Source organism: Mercenaria mercenaria, chromosome 2 (genome assembly GCF_021730395.1).
Source record: "Mercenaria mercenaria strain notata chromosome 2, MADL_Memer_1, whole genome shotgun sequence".
Taxonomy (NCBI): Eukaryota; Metazoa; Mollusca; class Bivalvia; order Venerida; family Veneridae; genus Mercenaria; species Mercenaria mercenaria.
Window position 1 is genome coordinate 1,948,619 of NC_069362.1, and position 19,749 is coordinate 1,968,367.

Consider the following 19,749-nt stretch of genomic DNA (forward strand, 5'->3'; position numbering starts at 1 on the left):
TGGAAAAAGTGGAGGAAGAGTGACATAAAACTAATATATGTAACCTATTATAATTATGCATATCACTTACACAGAATGGAATGATAATTATATCTTATGTATATGCCATTTTTGATGAAAAACTGTGGCAATGCACATCATCACTTACACATTTGTCAAAGAATTGTCTTCCAATATTGAATTTATGATAACTTCAATACATCATGACTTTTCGTTATTTGCAGCTGACCTGTTAGACAGGATCATCCTATGTAGATGGTCATTTTTAATCCAATTGGTAATCCAACTGAAGTACTTAACAGGCAGCTAACGCTAAACTAGGTGATAATGAGTTAAAGTTCTAATAATGGCACGTATACAATAAATAACTCTAAAATTAATAAGCACTAAGTGAAAAAAGAAATGGACAGGAAGAAAATGGAATTAAAGAAAGAATTTGGTGTAAAAAAAATCAAAGTAAGAAAAACACCATTTTCAAAGTTTATATCCCTGTAACTTTGACCTTAGACCCGAAATCAATAGAGATTGTGTAAACATCAAGACCATCATCATACGTATGAAGATTCAAGGTCCTAGGTGAAATACTTGTCCAGATATTGAGCGGAAACCATTTTCAATGTTCAGGTCCCTGTGACCTTGACCTTTGACCAAGTGATCTTGAAATCTATAGGGGTCATGTACACATAAAGACCAACAAACCTATGATGTTTCAAGGTCCTAGATGAAATACTTGTCCAGATACTGAGCGGAAACCATTTTCAATATTCAGTACCCAATTCCACGAAAAAACTTACGTAATTGGTTAGCTAAGCCTGTTATTTCAAATGCTTGTTTTTGCCCTTTATGCTTCTTCAATGTTGACTATATCAGACCAGTATATGACTATTTCAGAGATCTAAACACAACAATTTTGAATTTTACAGAAAATGAAGTATAAAAATAACAAATATACTTAAACAAATACTTAAGTTAGTTATATCGTGCTTAAAAAGAAATATCATATTTGCGTGACTGCAATAAGTACTACAGACAAATACTACTAACCATAGTTTAATTTAGCTATAAATACATTGGTATAGAAATAATCAACATTAAATAACAATAGCTTAAGCAATAGCATGATTTTAAAATAACAGACTTAACTAAGTAATAACTTAAGTTTTTTTTTCGTGAAATTTGGGCCAGGTCCCTGTGACCTTGACCTTTGACCCAGTGACCACATTCTCACTTTGGACCAACTAGGGTAATAGTGGATCATTCTGACAAAGTTTCTTGAAGTTTTGATAAGTAATTGTTGAGAAAAATAAATGAACAAAAAGGTCATTATGAGACTCATTATGACATCCATTCGCCCATCCGCTAGCCCATACGCCCGAACATATCTATTCTACAAGCCAGATTTTAATTCGAAAACCCAGCCAAAATAATTCCACGCAGGGTCACATATAGTACAGCTCCAACACTATCCACTATAATATGGATACAAATCTCTATTACTTTGCATAGAGCTGTCCATCAGAATGTCCAAAAACCTGTACATACTGCCTGACGGTATCTGGCCCATGCAAGTGTCAGTTAGACTATACACATATATACACTATTTAACCCTTGCACATGTAGTATGGCTGGTAGCCTCTAATTTGTAATTACAGTTCTTCCTCATATATTTTCTTTATTGTCCCTTACCCTGCTAAATTCCTAAAATGGACTGGTCTATCATTCAATTTGGACAATACCATTTTTTATTCAAAGGGATGTTTACTGAAAATTTTCTAACTAAATAGCGAACAGTGCAGGCCATGATCATACGTGCAGGCTTTTCTTGGTCTACACTGGTTGCAAAGGCAGAATCACTTGCCACTAGCAGGCTAAAGGTTAAAAAGCCATGAAAACAGATATAATATGGATAAAGCGTGCTGAGCAAAATTTTGTGAGCAGGAAGTAGATTCACTCAAAACACAATAAAGGCAGGGCTTCCTCAGAAAGTCACAGCAAAACAGACTCTTATTTTCAAACTCAACACACTATGATGGCCCTAGATCACTCAACTGAGTTTCACAGCTGGCTTGAACAGTTTTGTTAGAGGGTCATGCAAGGAAAATATCATTCTGTGGAATTATTAGGAAAAAGGGTCTGTGTTTTCTAACAAGTTGTTCAAACTTTCAACTAAATATGGGCAGATGATGGGGTAACTGGGGAATGAACGAATTAAACAGCAAAAGGCGATCAATTTACGGTTTTTCCATACTTCTCAAATTGGAAACATATTACTTAATATAGTAACTTGTTTCCCATTTGGGAAGAAATAATTGTCACTTTTATAAGGCCCATTGCATAAGAGTATACATGGGGTCATTAATTAAAACTTTTATATTAATTTTCTTAATTTCAAAACTTTCCAATCGGTAAAATGTTACTTCACAATTGGGAAACATTAATATATATAAGTACATGTATATTACATTGCACTCAGTCATAATATTTCATTATGTCCCCTTTCCACTCAATTGTTTTTGTTGTTGCTGTTCAGGTCAGCATGGGAGCTTTTAATGATGCATAGTATTGCATAAATAAAATCTGGAAAGTAGATCCCTCGGAAGCACAGAGAACAAAGCAAACAGTGAAAATTGCAGACTCGGTTTTATTGAGTCTGTTCATGAGCAGTAATGGAATATGCAACACTGCTCACGCCCCCTAGCACCGGCTTAAAGTCATTTTGCGCCATATAATTTTAAGCAACATAACATTTTAAACAAGCACTGCATGTGTATGAGTATAAACTGTGTATTTGTCGGAAAAAAAAGTGTTGAAACATCTGGAAATATTATTTTGTTTTAGCAATCATCAAGCGGGAAAATATTAGAAAGTGTTTTCTGAGTAGTATTTGTTTAACTTAAGTATTCTACGAAAGACGACCGATTCAAGTAGGAATTGCGTAATTTAAATGTTATATGAAAGGTAGGCATTAAATCTATTAATGTCCTTTCTGGTGGGGAAGTTAAGTTTCCATTTCTGTAATCATGAAATTTTCAATTTATGTAATTTCAATGAATAAAATTTTTACTAGAGTATTTTTAAAACAAAATTGAACAGTAGAAATTTAGATATATTTCTCATGTTTACAATGGTGTATTTCATTTAACGATACCATGCATAATTATTTCTTATGCTCCTGGCCTTTTGAACAAATAAAGTCTAACAAGAGCACCACAAAGCGGAGCAATGATTATACCCACAGTTCTAGATCAGAGGAGGAGGAAGTAAAATTTAAAGAAAATATTTTTCTTCCGTGTGTGTGTGTGTGGGAGGGGGGGGGGAATGGGGTGATAGGGGGCGGGGAGAGGGGAATGTAATGTAATGTTCCAGTGAATGGGCAGGAATGGGGGAAAAGTATTGCAGTGGTACGGGAGCGGGAGCGTGGGTGTGTGGGCAGGAATGGGGTTAAGTATGGCAGTGGTAATAAGAAACAAGGAAAAACATCCAACAGGGAAAACCACGTTAAAAACACGCAGCCTCCCCAAAGACACACATGAACAACTCTTGCACACCATACACAAAAATGAACACAAAAGGGCAAAACAAACAAATACAGGTACACAGTGGGGCACCGCCTTGGAATGGTCAGTGGCAAAACCACCACTGATAGTGGAGTAGGAGCGTGGGAGGGTGGGCAGAAATGGGGGATAAGTATGGCAGTGGTACTAAGAAACAAGGATCTGATAGTGGAGTAGGAGCGTGAGTGGGTGGGCAGGAATGGGGGATAAATATGGCAATGGTACTAAGAAACAAGAATGGGGGATAAGTATGGCAGTGGTGCTATGAAACAAGAATATGATAGTGTAGTGGGAGCGTGGGTGGGTGGGCAGTAAAAGGGGGATAAGTATGGCAGTGACACTAAGAAACAATAATCTGATAGTGGAGTGGGAGCGTGGGTGGGTGGGCAGGAATGGGGGATAAGTATGGCAGTGGTACTAAGAAACAAGACTCTGATAATGTTGTTTGCTTTTCCCATTCTTTTTTTCTTTTTAGTAATGTGGATAGTTGCTGTTGTAAAGTCACTTCATCACAAACCACCTTTAAGATTAACCCTTATCATGGTGGAAACGACTGATTCTGCCTTTGCGACCAGTGTAGATCATGATCAGCCTGCACATCCGTTCATCTGACCATGATCTGCACTGTTCGATATTCAGTCAGTATCGTTTTGGTAAGCACTCCCATTTAACAGTCAATGGTACTGTTCAAATTGAAAGATGGACAAGTGTATTTTATAGATTTAGCAGGGTAAGGCTTAACATCAACATCTTGAATAATTTTGAAGTTGTGCTTCGGACACAAAGGACAGATTTGAAATCAATCTGTGATCTTGACATCTGACCTAAAGACCAAGTTCATGAGCTTGAATATTAAGGGTGTAAAAGTGATATTCTTATTATTTTATTCTTTATTTTGTGGGAGGAGAGTCATACGGATTACTGACTGAATAGCGAACAGTGCAGATAATGATCAGCCTGCACTGGTCGCAAACGCAAAATTACTTGCTGTCCGCAGGCTAAATATTAAGGAGTAAACGGCGCAGTGGTTATCAGGTTGGACTGCAACACCAGTCATTTGGGTTTGATTGTCTTTAATTGGTACTGTTTTCAGCACTGTCGGTCTAACCTGGGTGCAGATAAAAATGTGACACCTGCTATGCGCTCCATCCCTTCTATGTGAGGATTTTCAACGACTAACAGTGTTAAACAAAAAACTTTTTGTAGCTCTCTCCTTACACAACAATCCAAAAACTGGCCAAATAAATATTGATAATTGTGGGCGGACAGGAATGGGGATTAGTATGGCAGTGGTACTAAGAAACAAAAATCTGATAGTGGAGTGGGAGCGTGGGTGGGTGGGCAGGAATGGGGTAGGAGTATGGCAGTGGTACTAAGAAACAAGAATCAGATAGTGGAGTGAGAGCATGGGTGCGTGGGTGGGCAGGAATGGAGGATAACTATGGCAGTTGTACTAAGAAACAAGAATCTGATATAGTAGATTGGGAGCGTGGTTGGGTGGGCAGGAATGGGGGATAAGTATGGCATTGGTACTAAGAAACAAGAATCTATAGTGGAGTTAGAGCGTGGGCGGGCGGGCAGAAATGGGGGATAATAATGGCAGTGGTACTGAGAAACAAGAATCTGATAGTGGAGTGGGAGCGTGGGTGGATGGGCAGGAATGGGGGATAAGTACGGCAGTGGTACTAAGAAACAAGAATCTGATAGTGAAGCGGGAGCATGAATCGGACAGGAATGGGGGATAAGTATGGCAGTTGTACTAAGAAACAAAAATCTGATAGTGGAGTGTGAGCGTGGTTGGATGGGCAGGAATGGGGGATAAATATGGCAGTTGTACTAAGAAACAAGAATCTGATAGTGGAGTGGGAGCGTGGGTGGATGGGCAGGAATGGGGGATAAGTATGGCAGTGGTACTAAGAAACAAGAATCTGATAGTTGAGCGGGAGCATGAATTGGACAGGAATGGGCGATAAGTATGGCAGTTGTACTAAGAAACAAAAATCTGATAGTGGAGTGGGAGCGTGGGTGGATGGGCAGGAATGGGGGATAAGTATGGCAGTGGTACTAAGAAACAAGAATCTGATAGTGGAGCGGGAGCATGAATCGGACAGGAATGGGGGGATAAGTATGGCAGTTGTACTAAGAAACAAGAATCTGATAGTGGAGTGGGAGCGTGGGTGGGTGGGCAAGAATAAGTATGGCAGTGGTACTGAGAAACAAGAATCTGATAGTGGAGTGGGAGCGTGGATGGGTGGGTAGGAATGGGGAATAAGTATAACAGTGGTACTAAGAAACAAGAATCTGATAGTGTTGTTTTCTTTTTCCATTCTTTGTTTTTCTTTTTAGTAATATGGATTGTTGCACGTGTCAAGTCACTTTATCACCACCTAACTTTATTCTAAGATTAATCCTTATCATGGTGGATACGACGGATTCTGCCTTTGCGACCAGAACAGATCCTGATCAGCCTGCACAACCGTTCATCTAGTCATGATCTGCAGTGTATTTTTATATTCTTTATCATTTTAAAATTTCTCCATATAGGATCATAATAAACACACTCTCATCTTAAAGCTTCTGTGACCGAATGGTCTCTCCCTAATAACAATAAACATTTTGTCTTAAATCTTCAGTATAATAGTCCTGAAATAGAAACGCTTGTCCTAAATCTTCAGTGTTCAATTTCAAGAACAGAAAACACTTTGTCTAAAACCTTCAGTATTCAATATCTTTAATATTTTTTTTTTTGTAATCTTTATTGCTATAGCAGATGATAATGATAAAGATACATTTTAAGTTTCAAGTCGTTATATTATATTGAACTCAAGTGACAGAGAGCGAAGACTGCCAAAACACTTTAAGTATGAAAGGGGTATAATCCGGTCAAAATACACTTAGAGTTATGGGGATTGTAACCATAAATGCTGATGACGATTATAAAGAAATATTTTTAACTTCAAGTCATTATCTTTTAAAGTACCAAAGATATGTCTATAAACGAAGCTTTAAAAAAAATAAACAAGAAAATAAGTCCAAGTATAACAACTTGGTGACCTGGACCTTTGATATAATGGGCCCAGTCCCTACACATACTTTGTATGCTGGACAATGTTTATGTGAACTTACAGTAAGATATAACAATAGTAACAAAGATATGACAGAAAAACAAAGGTTGCCGAAAAACTGTTACCTTAAAAATAACCTAAGTATAACACCTTGGTTACCTTGATCTTGGGTATAATGGGCTTAGCCCCTGCACATACTTTGCTTGCATGCTGAACAATATTAATGTGAAGTAACTGTAAGATGTAAGCAATAGTAAAGATATAAGCAATAGTAACAAAGAACAAGAGGGTCCTGAATGCCGTGTATCGCTCACTTGACCCGATTCTAACCCCTGACAACTAGCTTTTCCTTTGATTTGACCTAGTGACCTAGCTTTTAATCCCACATGACCCAGATTCGACCTTGATCTAAAGATCATATTAAATTAACATTCTGACCAAGTTTCATGAAGATACAGTCATAAATGTGGCCTCTAGATTGTTAAAAAGCTTAACCTTTGATTTTACCTGGCGACCTAGTTTTTGACCCCACCTCAAGATTAATATTCTGACCAAGTTTCATTAGGATATGGTCATTAATATGGTCTCTAGGGTGTTAACTAGCATTTCCTTTTAATTCACCTTTTTGATCCCACATGACCCAGATTCTAAACTGACCTAAATATCATCAAGATTAACATTCTGACCAAGTTTAATAAAAATACAGTTTTAAATGTGACCTCTAAAGTGTTAACAAGCTTTTCCTTTGATTTAATCTGGTGATTTAGTTTTTAAAATAAGGTCTCTAGAGTGTTAACAAGCTTTACCTTTGATTTGACATGGTGACCTAGTTTTTATCCCACCTGACCCAGATATTTAAACTTGACCTAAAAAGCATCAAGTATAACATTCTGACCAAGTTTCAGAGAGATAGTGCCATATATGTAGTCTCTTTCAGGTCATGATTTCGTTTTTACTATTTCAGTCAGTTTTTGTATCATTAGGTAAATATTTCCTGTCTAATGTTTACCTTGCTTAATTTCTAAAATGGACTGGTCTATCACTTGTTATTCAAAGGGATTTTCATTGAAAATCGACTGACTGAATAGCGAACAGTGCAGACAATGATCAGCCTGCACTGGTCGCAAATGCAAAATCATTTGCCATGAGCAGGCTAAAAATTAATGAGTCGGCAGCACAGTGGTTATCAGGTTGGACTACAACTGTTACACTAGCCATTAGGGCTTGACTATTTTCAACTGGTACTGTTTCCAGCAGTATCAGTCTAGTCCGAGTGCTGACGAAAATATGACACCTGCTATGCGCTCCATCCATTCTATGTAAGGATTTTCTTCGACTAACAGTGCTAAACAAAAAAGAAACTTTTTGTAGCTCTCTTCTTACACAACTACCCAAAGACTGGCTAATAAAATGTTGAACGGTCCAAGTGAAGCGGCACTTCCATCAGGCAAGAACCCAGAACTACTAGCACAGGAGTTCAGCGATTTCTTCATAGAAAAAATGAGAACTAATATTGCATGCCAGGATCAGAATGAATGATTTACTCCAGAAGACGGACGCATATCACTATGTGATACCGCGCGTTTGACTAGTTTCAGTCCAGCAACAGAGGAGGAGGTGAAAAAGCTTGTTCAAAAGTCAGCTAATAAGTCATGTGAATTAGACCCTCTTCCTACATGGCTCTTGAAATCTTGTATAAACGAACTTCTCCCAATATTGACGAAAATTATTAACATCTCTCTAGAAAGTACAACCGTGCCAGAATCATTTAAAACATCACGAATAAGACCATTGTTAAAAAAGCCAAGTCTTGACCAAAACACACTCAAGAATTACAGGCCTGTTTCCAATCTGCCATTCCTCTCAAAAATCCTTGAGAAAGGGGTAAACAGAAGAATTGAGGAACATCTGACGAACAATCAATTACATGAAATAAACCAGTCAGCATACAGAAGGTTTCATTCAACTGAAACCGCGTTGTTAAAGGTTCAGAACGACATTCTCGAATCCCTTGACAAAGGTGACGTCACAGTACTTGTGATTTTGGACCTGTCGGCTGCATTCGACACCATTGACCATAACACCCTTCTTCACAGACTCGAATTTAATTTTGGATTCGCCGATAAACCCCTTCAATGGGTGGCATCATATCTAACAGACCGCTACCAAACAGTATGCGTCGATGGCAAACTCTCTGAACCAGTCCTTATGAAATTCAGTGTTCCTCAAGGGTCTGTTCTAGGCCAAAAATTCTACACGATGTACACAAAGCCAGTCGGGCCCATCTGTAGAAACCACGGTCTAAACCACCACTTTTATGCAGATGACTCCCAACTCTATCTATCGTTTAAACCAGTTGACCAAGCATCAAAGGCAGCCACAATCACACGAGTTGAACAATGCCTAAAAGAAATCATCTCATGGATGAATTCAAACATGTTAAAATTGAATTCTTTTTTCGAGTCAAAAACACTCCAAACATGTTGAAAATCTAGAACTGAAAGTTGGCGAATCGAGCATAAGACCATCAAAAACTGTTCGAAACCTTGGTGCTACGCTTGATTCGAACATGCACATGGACCATCATGTTAATTTTGTGACTCGAACATGCTACGGCCAAATACGACACGTTGGTCATATTCGACCATATTTGACAACTGAAGCCACAAAAACCCTGATAAACTCGCTTGTGACCTCACGATTAGATTACTGCAATGTTCTTTTGTACGGCGTGCAAAAATCAACAAGGAGCAAACTGCAAAATGTCCAAAACACAGCTGCACGTCTTATTACGAAAACAACCCGTTTTGAACATATAACACCAATACTTAAAGATCTGCCTTGGCTTCAAATACAAGGTAGAATCAAATACAAAATTCTCATTCAAACATTCAAGGCCTTGCATGGACAGTCGCCGGTGTATACGAGAGACTTACTGGAGGTGTACGTGCCAACTAGAAATCTGAGGTCAGCAAGTGCAGCAACAACCCTTGTGCCACAAAAAAGTCGACTGGTAACCTACGGGGATAGAAGTTTCAGGGTTGCCAACGCAAAACTATGGAACTCCCTCCCTGATAATCTCAGAAAAGATTCATCACTCAATTCATTCAAAAGAGCTCTCAAAGCACACCTTTTCAAAATTTTCTACAACACATAGATACCAACTGTGACTGTTTCTACCCATAATAAATATGCCATTTTTTTTTAAATACAGAACTACGGCAAGTCATTCGTCGCTGACGAAGATCTCTTAACTGTACAATTCATCATGTAATTAACTAAATTGACAATCCAGCTTTTATTTCATCATGTCACATTCTAAGGGTTATGACGTTCTATGTGTGTGTTTTTCGCAAGACTTGAGTTTCACTTGAAGTGTGTGGTATTTCTATCTAATACAGTACATGATGGCACCATTTACCGGGAGGTTGAACCACTATATGCAGCCCGTCTGGGCGTACCAGATGTTTAAAGCACTGGTATTGGCAACAGGGGTAAAACGACCTCAAGGGTGGGGTGCGGTCATGGCTGTTTGTTACAATAAGGCTGTAAATATTATCATTGTTCATTTATAATATTGTTGTAATAACTATTACTTTTTAGTATTATGTACAACGCCATTGAATATGTCATTTATAAAAAGGCGTGTAATCAAATTGTTCAGTTTCAGTTTTGTGATTGCATATGTCATGTTTTGTTATTTTCCTACATATCTGCGATGTGTCACATGGTTAATTGTAAAGCGCCTTTGAACGTATATTCAATATGAAAAGGGCGCCCAACAAATCTGGTATAATAATAATAATAATAATAATAATAATAATAATAATTCAAAATTTCTTGTTTAAAAACAGGGCTACTTACAACAGATTGAAAATGCCAAGAGCATGGTATCAGGCATTAGATAACCTGTGTATATGCTGTTTTCTCATAATCGCACAGCCGTAAGGGATTGTTTTATTCCCAGTAAAAGATCAACCATTTCATAAACAGTATTTTGGTGTAATTTTATAGAAAATTCATTTGTCTTTTAGCTGGAGCCACGAGATGTTACAGGAATTATCCCATTTACTTCTTTTGATACAGTATTTGATACCACTCTCAACTTACAAATGGACCAAGAGTTTCTAGTATTCCAGTGGATTTAGATTTGTCTCTTCTGCACAAAGAACTTGTAGAAACTAAAATATTTAAATAATTGCAATAAAAGGATACAGTCGTAGTAAAAGCATCAAGAAATATGACAATTGATAGCATAATGAATAATTTATTGTAATTTTGCGTACCCCACCAGAAAAAAAAGACTTTGTTTTGGAAAATCAGTAATTTGCCAATACTTTCATCAATTCGCATTCAAATCGCTCGACATTTTCAGTCTGTCGGTTTTGTTTTATTTCATATCAATCTAGAAAATAACAAATATTATATCATTTGGCAACTTTAAGGCATAAAAAGAGAATATGAGAAACCCTGAGAATATAAGAAAAGGGGATAATTAAAATATACATGAAAATCAATAAACGAGAGAGTCATGATGACCCGGGGTCGCTCACCTGAGTAATATGAGCTACTTGCAGTCATGGTCACTGAAAGTCAGTTTTAAGATCAATGTGCAAAACTGTATATATCATTCAAATTTCAAGTCTGTATCTTAAATAACAAGAAAGTAGGTCAGTAGGTCAAGGTCACAGTCAAGTGACCCCTAATTGCTTTGGGCCTTCAGATAATTATAATAAGTCTAGGAAATTTGATCTGATAATCTTTGAAGTATTTATTCCTATATAACTCATATTAAAAGTGACCCCTAGGGCGAGACCTCTTTTTACCCCAGGGGCATAACTTGAACAAACTTGTTAGAGATCCACCAGGTAAAGCTACATACCAAATATCAAACACCTAGGCCTTGAACTTTCAGACAAGATCTTGATTATTTTCCTCTATAAGTCTATGTTAAACTTGGTACCCCCAGTACAGGGCCACTTTTCACCCCAAGGGCATAACTTGGACAATTTTGGTAGAGGACCACAAGGCAATGCTACATACAAAATATCTAAGGCCTAGGTGATGTGGTTTTAGACAAGAAGATTTTTAAAGTTTTACAATATATAAGTATATGTAAAACTTGGGACTCCCAGGGCGGGGCCTCTTTTCACCTAAGAGGCTCAATTTGAACAATCTTGATAGAGGACCATAAGTGATTTTACATGCCAAATATCAAGGCTCTACACCATGCGATTTTGGACAAGAATATTTTTAAAGTTTTTTCTTTCGGTTGCCATGGCAACCAACGTTCTGCATGGAATCAAATTCTTGGAACAACTTTGAAAAGGGACTCCCCAAGGATCATTCCTGTGAAGTTTGGTGTAATTCTGCCGGGTGGTTTTCAAGAAGAAGAGTTTTTAGAAAAAGTTGACGGACGCACGACGGAGGACGCACGACGGACGGCACACGATGGACATTGAGCGGTCGCAAAAGCTCACCATGAGCCTTTGGCTCAGGTGAGCTGAAATGGATGAAAGAAACAAGAGGGTCATGATGACCCTGAATAACTTACCAAAGTAATTTGAGCTACATGTTTCAAATATAAAACTGATGCTAAAATATTAAGAAAGTAGGTCAGTAGGTCACATTCATGGTCTCTGAAAGTCAGTTTTAAAATCCGTGTGCAAAAGTGTATATGTCATTCAAATTTCAAGGCTGTATATTAAGAAACAAGACAGTAGGTCAGTAGGTCAAAGTCACAGTCAAATGACCTCTACTTACTTAGGTTCATCAGGTAATTATAATTAAACATTCTAGGAAATATTATCAGATAATTTTTTTAAGTATTTCATCCTATATAAATCATATAAAAACTAAGTGACCCTCGGGCGGGGCCTCTTTTCACCCTAGTGGTATAGTTTGAATAATATTGTCAGAGGGCCACTAGGCAATGCTATTTACCAAATATCAAAAGTCTAGAAAAAACAAAGACAAATATCAAACAGGGAATGCCACGTACCAAAAACGCAGCCTCCCCAAAACGAAACCCACAGCACGCAGACACGCACACCACAAACACACATATACACATACACGCGCGCACACAAAGCCAACACATTAGGACAAAACGAACAAACAAAGGAACACAGGAACGGTCAGTGGCAAAAACACCACTGGGGACCTTAAACTTTTTATGGTGCGCACCCAACCTCACTCTTACCCCACCATGTTCCAAAGACACGAGTCAGTGTAAATAAAAGTAATCCCCTCCAGGTGAATCTCTAACACACGTAATAGAACCAAAAAGGCATGGCATGTCAAACACAAAAATGCTCGTGTATAAATATATAAAAAGCAAACCTTTAGAACCAAAAACGTATGTACTCAATGCCATTTCAGAAGACAGAGCAACAAGAGAAACCCCCTTAAGGGCCCGACGAAACAGGCCAGAAGACAGATATCAAAACAGTTCAGTCCTGGTAGGATTTAAGAACTGTTTATTATAGAGTTCTCCCCCTTTTCCGTCAGACACAATCAAAGGCCTTGAACGTTCAGTCAAAAAGATTATTAAAAGTGTTTTCCTATGTATGTCCCTGTAAAACTTGGGACCCTCAGGGCGGGGTATCTTTGTACCCCAGTGGCATAATTTGAACAATTTTGGTAGAGGAGCACTATGCATTGCAACATACCAAATATCAAAAGCCTTGGCCTTGCAGTTTCAGACAAGAATATTTTAAAAGTATTTTCCTATATAAGTCTCTGTAAAACTTGGGACCCCAGGGGGTGGGGGTGGGGCTCTTTTCACCCGGGGGCATATTTTGAACAATCTTGGTAGAAGACCATAAGGCAATGCTACATACCAAACATCAAAGACCTAGGTCTTGTGGTTTTAGACAGAAAGAGTTTTAAAGTTTTTTCCTATATAAGTCTATAGTCTAACCCCTCCGTACGGTCACCCCTTATCGGCGGTCACCCCCTTCCCAACGGTCAGTCTGTGACGCCCACTCCGATTTTTACTCTATTTTATTAGCCGCTTCAGCGGTCACCCCTCATCCGCAGTCAGCGGTCAAAGAATTTGCCTCCCGGCCACAATATTTACCCCTATCAGCGGCCAATCATTTTTATTTTTCCGTTTGAGCACAAAGGACGTATCCGAAAATATGAACATTTGTTTTTTTAGCGACGGATTGTTTTTTTCGCGACAGTTTGATAATAATTACTGATTATGATATCTTAGTTGGAATTCTATGTGTTAACAAGGATTTTGTCTTCTAAACGGAAGTGTATGACTTTCTTTTTTTTGTACTTTTAGCATGTGTAAATGTTGAGTTCTGCTCAACCCGGGGCTAGAGGGCGTGTACGGTAGCATGCATTTCCACTACCGTCCATGAACAGGCTCAATCAAACCGAGCCTGCAACATTTTCGTTTTTGTTGTGTTGAGCGACCTGTGGAGTTTCTACTTTTTCTATTTTGGATGTCCACTTCGCGGTCGTTGAAGATACAAAATGACATGAGCTTCTCAATTCAAACTGATAACAAAAGGTGTGACCGTCTTTTTGTTATGTTCAAATGGCCAGTAATTATCGGCAATCAGCTTGTCACCTCGTGTCAATTTTGTTATTCACAGTTCGGTAAAAGATAATACTCGATCTTTAATTAGTATCAAGAGATTTGTGATTTTATTTATATTTCTTTCTCAAAATACTGAAAGAAAGTTTTGAAAGAAATATAAACCACCCGATTCTTTTACGGAACGTAACGGCGATCTTAGTCTAGATTGTAGTCTAGACAAAAAGCGCGTAGTGTAGTTTCCCTTTACCGAAATTGCGAAAATGACTTTTTTCAACACATGCCGGAGTTGTCGATTGCGAACTACGACACTTCGCCGAAAGACACTTCGTCAAATACGACACTTTGCCGAATTTGAAACTTCGTCGAATCCGACACTTCGCCGAATACGACACATAGTCGGCGCTACCTATTCTTCAAATTTGGTCGAAAGTTCGTCGAAAAAACCGGAAAAGGAGTACTTACAATATTTGCGGACAAGACCATTAGAATTTCAAAGTTAAATGCACGTCAATGTTATCTGGTAAAATGATAAGAGTAAAACGAAGAAGAAACGGGCCTTAAGTTATGACTGAACCCTGGTCAGAAGTCTGAAATATATAACATTCTGGCTGCCCCTCCGATCAGCGGTCACATCGCTTAAGCGACCAAATTTGCTGCTTAAGAGGGGTAAGACTGTATGTAAAACTTAGCACACCCGGGGCGTGGCCCCTTTTCAACCAAGGGGCATAATTTGAAAAAGTTTCAAAGAGGACCTTAAGGCAATGCTACATACCAAATATCAAAGGCCTAGGTCTTTTGGCTTCGGAAAAGAAGATTTTGTAAGTTGTTTCCTATATAAATCTATGTGAAAATTGGGAACCCTGGGGCGGGGCCTGTTTTCACCCCAGGGACATAATTTGAACAATCTTTACAGAGGACCATTTGATGATATCACATGCCAAATATTGAGGCTCTACGGCTTGTGCTTTTGGGCAAAAAGATTTTCTCTATATAAGTATATGTAAACCATATGACCCCCAGGGCAGGGCAATATTTGACCCCAGGGAGATAATTCTGAGAGTTCTGCATGGAATTAAATTCTTTGAACAATTTTAAAGGGGGGGGGGGGGGCAGAAACAAATTTTTTACTTGACATTGAACAGTGACCTTGACCTTTAATAGACAAGCATAGATTATGCGCTGACATATTGTCTCATCATAAGGAATGTTTGCGTCCAGCAATGCATATAAAAGTTATGGAGCTGAAACAATTTTCATTTGACCTTCAATAGTGACCTTTACCTTGAACAAGCATAAGTCATGTACGTGCATAATCTACATATTGCCCTCTATATACATACCAAGTATTATGAACCTTGAATATTTTTTGAGTTATCGCAGGATCCAGATTTGCGAACGTACAGATGGATAGACGGATAGATGGACAACATTCATATAGTCCCCTCTGGTGTTCCACCAGTAGGGGACTAATAAACAAGACACATGCTTTACAGTAAATTACAAGGGATATAACATGAGCGGAACTCAACCTTGCTTCTATATAATATGATTGCGGTTGATAACCTCAAAAAAGGAAAAACTCAAGTGCGGAAATAAAAAACAACAACAACAGGGAAATAATAAAAAAATAGAATATGTACAATAAAAAATTCCATACTTATATTAAAGAGAAAGTACTATGATATTGTAACTGTTGTAAATTCATCCAAACATGTAAGTATTAACAACTTTTACTGAAATTTTATCCAGTTATATTATTTTCCAGTGACAGTGACTGCACGTTTATGATAAAATCGTATTTTTATAGAAGTATTATACACAAATATAAAGTAAGATCATTTTTTCCTGGTATGACCTTCTTCATTATTAAAATATTATATTGTAAGATACTGTTTGTCAATAAAATCACATTATCAAGTTTTCACTATATTAAAATTATTGCTTGTAAATGACTAAACGAGACTAAATTGAAATATTCCTTTGAAATAAAATTCATAGTAACTTACATGTTTTCATTTTCTTACGGTTTTTATTTTCAATTTAAGAATGCTTTTTATGTAGCTGAGACAACAAAAATATATGGAATATTAACTTTATTACTGGTATTAATTCAAAAACTTATTATATAATGAAATTGATCTTTGTTTTCACTGCACTAGACTTGTTAAATGCCTTAAGGCAATTTTTGCTGAAGGTGAATTACATTCATTTCTTGCAGTATGTTTCGTGTTCCTGACTACCAAGAGAACCTTTCTCTGAGACTGTCTGAGGTCCTTGATGACATTGGAATTAGTGAGGAAATGGTACTCAAGAGGAGAAGGTCAACCCTACTGTATGAAACTATGGCTACAGTTCTAAGCATGCCTATAAAAAATAAGTCCATTCACATGTTTGGCAGTTTTTCTGAGGGCACAACAACAGCAGAACTTCGTTCAGATATAGATTGTCTACAATGTGATTTTGATTATAACGTGATACAGGACTATGCAAAATGGAAACATGGCTTCAAAAATCTTCTGATGATCCGTGATAATACCACATCACCAGGTTACTGTCTTCTACAACAGATTAGAGATGATGTACCGCTTCCTGCTACACATGCTCTAGATAAGTACCATGTTAGAGATGCAAGTAGGAGGGTGTTGTTAAAGAATACTGTATATAGCGATAATACGCCTGCAGATGCTGAACAACATGGTCCGTCATGGGCTAGACAGGGAATACCAGGAATAAAAGACAGTGACCATGTTCCTGCAATGCATTGTAAGTCATGGCCCTATGAAGCTACAGCCTGGTTAGACAGAAAAAGGATAGGAAGTTGGCCCACTGCAGACATGAAGAGATTTGCAGCAAATAATGGTTGTTTTGTTGTTCCTGTTGGAAGTAAAGTCAGCCAGAGTCCAGAGCTTGAATGGAGAATTTCTACTTCACAAGCAGAGAGATGTGTAATGTTTAGTTTAAACATTACACAAATACGCTGTTATGTGTTGATGAAAATGATTCTGAAAACATTTCTTCATCATGCTGGTGAAGGTAACATTTCAAGTTTTATGTGTAAAACAATTCTGTTGTATTGTATTGAAAACACACATTCAAATGCATGGCAGGAAAGTAATTTATTTACATGGTTATCATGTTGTTTACATGTACTGTACAAGTGTTTACAACAGGAGAACTGCCCACATTTCATTATACCAGAAAACAACCTCATGGCAGGACAGTTTTCCCCTGAAGTCAAAGCTTTGCTGTTAGAAAGAACATCTTTTCTAATACAAACTGATGGACAAGCATTGCTCGAGGTCCAGATTGATGACCTTGGTCAAAGACTGCAGATCAAGCTGAACATGTTATATCAGATAGCAGAAAATATTTCATCTAAGAAGGAAAACTATCTCTGTATTTCAGGAAGATCATTACATGACATAGCTAGTAATATCCCTTTGTGTAGTGGTGAAACGTTATTAAAAATAATTCAAAACAGTCCTGTAACAACTGTACAGACTTTGCTCAATGTAATTGCACATTATAAGAGATGTTATATAAAAGGAAGTAAGTTAGAACAGAAAGCATGCAGTCTCCTAACACCATTGGTCTGCTCAACACTGGGAACTACAATAGCCTCCATAAATATTCAGACAAACAACGCTTTACCTCCAGAAGCATTAGACTGGTTATCTGCAGGTTTGAATTCTGATGTTGCATCTAGTAGACTGAAACTTTCGTCTGTATTCTACAGTGTGGGGAATATGATAGAAACAGAATTCATTTTAAGAAATACAGAGGGACATTATGGCTTTGGCATCACTGAGGCTGTGTGTGGCTGCTATGAACACTTCACAGATACAATATTGAGAATGTTTGCAGAAGCTGCATATCATCAAAATGAAGAGGTTGTAAGAAATGTCTGTGCATTTTGTGTCAAATTTACTCCTGCTGAGACCCATTGTGTTCCTCGGGAACTGCAGTATGAAATGAATCGATCTACTCTAGCTGACTTGCTGCATAGAGATGAAGTCCATGACTACTGGATGGATTGGGCAGTGGTAGACTCTCTTCCTTACCTCTATTTCCTACAATACAAGACCTACAGACACCTTCAGAGGTCTGATGATCAGCATCAAGCACTTGCTAATCTTGCTAGAACAGTTGAAACAGAGGTCAACCTTGGTCACAGGGAAACAGCCCTGAATCTACTTGGACAGTGCATGGAACAAGAGAACCAACCTAACAAAGCTTTAATCTGCTACATGAGGTCACTAAAGATAAGAGAAAGAAATAACGCAGCAAGACTCCACATCTGCAGACTTCTAGCGAACTTTGTGTCAAATCTAAGATGACATTTTACATGTACTAGTATCAGCTTCACAACACTTTTCCTACATTTTCAACAAATACCTAAGAATAATAGAAGAAACATTCATGACCGTCTAAGTTTGCATTTTGCTTTAACCTTTTCCCTGTTAATTTCTATAATGGACCGGCCCATCATTCAATTTACGCACTACCACTTATTATTCAGTGGGGTGTTCACTTACCATGGCTGATCATGGTCTGCACTGGTTGCAAAGACAGAATCATCTGTCGGTAGTAGGCGGAAGGTTAAATTGAACTTCATAATAAAACCTATGAAATATCCTATGGAAACATAAAATGTAATCAAGATAAATAATACTTGGTCTGACTGAGTCTTTTATTGAGATGTAGTGACAATGGTAATAGCAATGGTTTAATCCTTACCCTGCTAAAATTCTATAATAAACCTGTCCATCTTCCAACTTGGACAGTACCATAAACTGTCAAAAGGGGTGCTTACCAAAAAGGTACAGACTGAATGGCGAACAGTACAGATCTTTCTTAGACTGCATAGATGTGCAGGCTGATTAAGATCTACACTGTTTGCAAAGGCAGGATCAGTCGTGTCCAGCATGATAAGGGTAAAGGGGAATATTTTAGTGTATTCCATGATCCCAATGGTCCAGAAAATATAAAGGTCTTAGAATTTGGAAAATTTCCAACTGCCACACTTTAAGAATGCTGTTGTTTTCTTTTGTAAACATATAACAAATAAATTATTTGAAAACTATGGAACAGTGTTTCTGAAAATAACTAAGATGTTTTGTGGAGATGTAGTAATTGTTAATTTTTTTTTCAACTTACTGAGAAGTCAGTCTGTCACAGCTATTTTCTCAATTCTAACTAAATTAAGGGCTATAAACTTTGTGGTTATAGCAAATGTGTTGACTATAAACATACAGGTACAAACGGTCTGGTTGATTTGATACTGATTTTATCTTCCATATGGACTTGGTTTAATTACAAGAAAAATGAACTTTAAGAGGACAGCAGTGCTCAACTATTTACAAATTGTTCACATGGTCTTATGATATAAGCTGGGATCGAACTTTTGGCTTCAGATAACACAGTTTCAAACAAGAGGACCAGGTAGCAATTGTGCTTTAGGTGTGTTTACAAGGCCTTTTAATTATTTGACCTAGCTTTTGACCGCAGAAAATGCAGTTTCAGACTGAACTTAGATTTCATGAAGAACTAGAAATGTGTCACAGACATGGATGCC

At 37.7% G+C, this 19,749-nt stretch overlaps 1 protein-coding gene across 1 annotated transcript; it reads left to right on the forward strand.

Moving 5' to 3' along the window:
• The first annotated feature begins 5,606 nt into the window (after positions 1-5,606).
• Positions 5,607-19,184, forward strand: LOC123562132 (uncharacterized). The gene is made up of 2 exons (XM_045354782.2): positions 5,607-5,809; positions 16,393-19,184. The coding sequence occupies exons 1-2, from the start codon at positions 5,607-5,609 to the stop codon at positions 18,509-18,511; spliced, it is 2,322 nt and encodes a 773-aa protein (XP_045210717.2). The 3' UTR covers positions 18,512-19,184.
• Positions 19,185-19,749: the final 565 nt, after the last annotated feature.

Bases quoted from the DNA above. Each gene is read 5' to 3' on its own strand.
- LOC123562132 (XM_045354782.2), top strand. From the start codon at position 5,607: ATGGCAGTGGTACTAAGAAACAAGAATCTGATAGTGGAGCGGGAGCAT. The intron at 5,810-16,392 runs GTAGGAATGGGG...CATTTCTTGCAG, and splicing joins GTGGGAGCGTGGATGGGTGG to TATGTTTCGTGTTCCTGACT.